The sequence below is a fragment of the Cyprinodon variegatus genome, unplaced genomic scaffold, assembly GCF_000732505.1.
Source record: "Cyprinodon variegatus isolate N-32 unplaced genomic scaffold, C_variegatus-1.0 Scaffold118, whole genome shotgun sequence".
Classification (NCBI taxonomy): Eukaryota; Metazoa; Chordata; class Actinopteri; order Cyprinodontiformes; family Cyprinodontidae; genus Cyprinodon; species Cyprinodon variegatus.
The window spans coordinates 151,427-156,273 of record NW_015150571.1 but is presented as its reverse complement, the minus strand read 5'-3'; the positions used below and the strand labels follow the sequence as shown (position 1 = coordinate 156,273).

General features: G+C 37.7%; 1 protein-coding gene across 1 annotated transcript in view; it reads right to left on the bottom strand.

Moving 5' to 3' along the window:
• The window catches only part of secisbp2 (SECIS binding protein 2), a 15,150-nt gene extending 11,390 nt beyond the window's left edge, over positions 1-3,760 (bottom strand). The window contains exons 1-7 of the mRNA XM_015375429.1: positions 3,598-3,760; positions 3,106-3,257; positions 2,891-3,023; positions 2,728-2,797; positions 1,829-2,037; positions 1,639-1,705; positions 1,468-1,562 (exon numbers count right to left, since the gene is read on the bottom strand). Coding sequence (XP_015230915.1) covers positions 1,468-1,562; positions 1,639-1,705; positions 1,829-2,037; positions 2,728-2,797; positions 2,891-3,023; positions 3,106-3,257; positions 3,598-3,606 — 735 coding nt within the window. The 5' untranslated portion in view covers positions 3,607-3,760. The remainder of the gene's footprint in view (positions 1-1,467; positions 1,563-1,638; positions 1,706-1,828; positions 2,038-2,727; positions 2,798-2,890; positions 3,024-3,105; positions 3,258-3,597) is intronic.
• Positions 3,761-4,847: the final 1,087 nt, after the last annotated feature.

Genomic DNA, 4,847 nt, shown 5'->3' with positions numbered 1-4,847 from the left:
TGTTAACAATATCACCAGGAGTGCAGAAGATGCACTCTGAGGGTGTGCTTGACTTTCTCACAAAGTCACCTACACTCACATATCGTCCATAGCCATTTGTTGGAAAATATCACCCAACCTTAATGCACAGTGTTCTATTTGCTGTGAAAATTCATAAAGGTTTAACTTAATACACATACTCACCACTAATTCACAGCTACATTGAGATAAAGTCCCTCTTGAAGTTGCACAACTTTGGGGAAGGTATCAACAAGCTTCTGACAGTACATTTGTTCTCTTTTCTGAGCAGATTTGATCATTTAATAAGATTCCTAGCATAGAAAAGTCTAGCTGTAGATTAATGAAATCGTTAATAGAGTTGAAGTCTACTGCCTCTGAGAAACCATTTACAGAGACTACTGTAAGCCTCCAATTAAACAATCTTTTATTAGAAATTTACCATCATTACATGACAGAAATTGTTTAGGATGTTTGGAAACAAACTTGAACCGCTGATACACTAAAAAAAAAAAGCTTTTTACAACTGTCCACATGGAGCAGAAAACCATGGACAGACTAGAGAGAGATTGAACTTTTCTGCCTCTTTGAAAAGAACTGTGTTTTTACAGGAGTTAAGATGAAGCATTTCAGAACACTGCACCAGGAGGTGCAATGAAGAAGGAGAAAGCACCTCTAAATTCTTTAACTTCACCTTAATATCAACAGCTGGATTGTTATAAGAAACACTCCAGAACTGGTTTTTCGTATAAATAAGGCAGGCTAATTGTTAAGTAGCCCCAAAATCCACTGAAAACTGCTGGATGCTGCTTAAAAAAAAAAAAAAAAAGTTTGGTCAACACAAGGGAGCAAAGCAATTTAAAGAAATTAAGCCATTTCTGATGTGGTCAGCTGTCCAAGCAGAATGATGCTAAAGTGAGTTGTTTCTTTGCAGCTTACCAAGGGACATTTGTCCAAATATCAGTAAATATATCTGATCCTTTATGTTTTTTTGTTTCTCTTCTGATTACAGAAAAATCCCAACATCAAACTTGTACAACCAATGTTACATTATGTCGTACATCCACCCTGATGCAGCGATCTGTTAGAAGATCACACCCCAAAAACCATGATGCTACGCCATGATTGGGGCAAAAAGCAAGGCGTGGAGACAGTTTATCCAACCCTACTTTAAATTTTCAAAAACACAACAGAAAAAAAAACCCAACAGAACACAAACTGATGAGCAATGGTCTCTTATGTTTCTGCTACAAACACTCTCCCCATTCCTTGATACTGAACTTTCCATAATCGCGATTCTGTTGTGTAGATCATTATACAACCCAGAAGACCTAGGGAGTTTCTGGCTGATTAACTTCAAGCAAAACTCCCAAATGATTCACTTTGAAATGTCCTAAACATAAAGAAAAAGAAAAGGACAAAGAGGGAAACCTTTTAGATTAAGAATTAAAACAGAAAAAAAAACAATACCTGCAAGTCACTGTGGTTTGTTTTCCTGTCTGTAACATCTGGTTTCTTGGGGGGCTGAGAGGCAATGTTGGCCCATGATGTGATCACTGGCTGATCTGTTTACAAAGAAAGATGTTTCTGACTTATTAAAAATGACTGATGTTGCTGTTCAAAGGCTATTACACCAAATACCTGCTGGGTTAAGAGGGCTGGTGTTGTGCAAGGAGCCAAGCTCTGATGGAGCCTCATTTCTGCCAGCCTGTGTGATACAATAAAAACAGCTCAATGTAAAGCTAGATTTAAGCCATCAGTACAACAGACATGTATAAGTTTGACTTTTCATCATATCCAATTTAGAAACAGTAACCATACAGAAACTAACCCTCCAGGAAGTCCTCTCAGTTTGTGGATTTGTGCAGTGAGGACTTGGACCCCAGCGGTCTTTTGGCACTCCAGCACAGGACGCTGTTTTCTGCAAATCGCTGGCTAACTCTGGAAAATCCACCATCTTGACTTCAAACGGGACAAAATCTGCCTGCGCTGGTGTGGAGTTCCTTCCAGAGGCTGGGGCGGACCTGGCATGTCTGACACCTGAAGAGGATAAAAGTAAGCATGAAGGAAAAATGCACACAAATAATGATTTACGTATAACAATAGCATATATGAAAAACATAAAGTATCTACTAAATGAGCAAATTGCTGATTGTAATTCACTTTAACATACACTAACATTGCATTATTCAACTTTGGTGGCAATGCATGATGATCTTTACTTTATCTCACCCTAAGACTGTATGATCTGGTGAACTGTGAAGTGCCCTGAGATGACATGTGTTGTGAATTGGTACAATATGAATAAACTGAACTGATCTATCATACTTCCTTTATTCAAGGAATGTAGTTAAGTAGCAAAGAAATAGGGAAATTATTTTCAAAATTTAAGAATTTTATCTGATTTTTAACATACAATGAATCCAAATTTTGAGTAGCAATTCCACAGGGTTTATACAATTCATCATTAGGTAGATGGCTGCTCAGTTGCGCAGTGGGTAACACTGCTGCCTTGCAGCAAGAAGGTTCTGGGTTCAATACCCGGTCCAGGGTCTTTCTGCATGGAGTTTGCATGTTCTCCCTGAGCATATGGTGTTGTCTCCGGGTACTACAACTTCCTCCCACAGTTCAAAAACATGACTGTTAGGTTAATTGGCTTCTCTAATCACTCCTGATCTTCCTACCTTGCATTGAGTAGCATCTACATCTACTGAAATCAACGATAGCTACCTTTTTTCTGTGCATCCATTGAGTTTTTGCCCCCGTGTCTGCCTTGTGGTTCATTGCTGCTTTTTAAAGCCTATAAAGACAAAATGATTGAAATCTTTTTCAGGGATTACATTTATCTCCCTTTCTGTAATGTTCAGAGTAAAAGGAAAATAAGATAAGAAACCTTAAACTGTGGATCCCAAATAGGCTTATCTCTGTCACTGGCCTCTTTAACAGGACGTCTGCTGCTGAAGCCCTGACTTCTCGAAGCATCTTCCCCCTTTCCTGCTTTTTTTTGGCTCAGATCTGTCCAATTCCTAAATAAAAAACACGATTTTAAAGTGGATATAAGATCAAGAGTCGAGTTACGATAAGAATAGTCACTCCCAATCTTCGTACCTTGCAGAAGTGAGGTTGGACACATAAGGATTTGGTAAGATTAGGGGAGGAGCTGCAGCTGAGGAAGTATCAGGAGTCCGACTCATTCGTTTCATCTGGTGTTTAGGACCCAAAGCCCGAGGAGAAACAGCAGCAAATGTCGGGTTGCTCTCCTTAAAAACATAAAGATGTCAAAAACAAGCTTAAAAAAGGGAGAAAGTATTAAACAATTATGTAACAGGAAATTATTATTAAGATTACGACAGACAAGTAAATCTTGTGCTCTGTTTGACAGTTGTATGCTGCTCAAGCTAGTCAGAAATACAAGATATTTCTTATAAGAAATCACCTTATCGGTATTCAAATACTCGTCTTACATTATCAGTTAGCATCCTTTTTTTATTATTAACAACTGTTACCGTTGTGGCTTAAAAGCTTTGTCGCAAACATTGTCACGAGTTAGCTTATCAGCTAGCAAAACAGAGCGTTATAATCCATTTTTTCGTTCATTACCTTCTCCATTGTCAGGGTTTTTTGGATGCTGTCACATATTCGTGTTTCCACATGAGTCTCAGAGTGTTGTCAAAGTCCGCCTCACGATGAAACCTTCACTCCGTTAATCATGAACAACCTGTTTGATAGCTTAGCATGAGAAGCAGCAGTTAGCTAAATGTAGCGAGGATGTGTCTGTCGCGGCGGAGCCGACTTTATGGGCTGGCTCTTTTGCATGAACGATGTAAACCGGATCCCGTTCAAGTTCATTTTGTGTAATTTGTTCACACGTGCTTTATGTTATTTTCTACACCCTGGCTGCCAAAAGATCGAGGCATTAATGATGTTAGGGAATAAAGAAATAATAATAGACACACCAAAACTTAATTGGGCATAAATTAATGCTCTGTTATGTTTTGGATGTAGCTCTTACAGAGGCGTAGCCAGAAATATTTTTATAAGGGTATCCAGGCAATAACCAATGTGAGGGGTGGCTAAAAGCGGTTAGGCGCCAGAACCTCAGCGTCAAACCAAAGATAAGACAAACTATACTTTCCTACAGCTTTTGCTAACAGAGACGCATATATTTAAACATCCCTGCTTTCTAAATAAAATGTATATAAAATACAATTATTTCAGATTTGAGTTCTGGGTCAAAAATTTGTTCTTATTGTCATTACTTACCTGCTTGTATCAATAGTCATTCTGCATAGAACTGATATTTACAAGTACTAATATCTACATAAATTGATTATTTGATACGTTTCTATTAAAATAGTTATTTATAATTTTACTGAAGATTCATAGATGATGTGCAGAGACACATAATTTTCTTTAAACCCCATGAAACACAAAATCTAGTTCTGAAAAGATTATGAATTCTGTACTTATCATTTTTAATGTTAGTAAATTGATGTGTATAATTAACCACAGTGTTTTTGTTGTCATGTAATTATGAATATATGAGAAAATAGAAAGGGCCGGATCTATCAAAGGTTTGCGCGTATAAAAACGTGAGCTATTTCACTGCGCACGCTAAAAAATGTACAAACTAAACTATCAACAGCGTGCTAAAATGATTTGGTCTTTAAAACGTGCTAAATAGCACCTCTTATCCATTTAGTACTTTTTCTGCAATGAATATGCAATATGGGGCGTTTACACGCAAAAGTGCGTCTTGTGGGAGGAGAACATGTAAATATATTAATTTAGCACACGCAAAGTGACTTATCAAACCTGAAAGCAATTTTGCTAACGGTAGGCTATCTGAC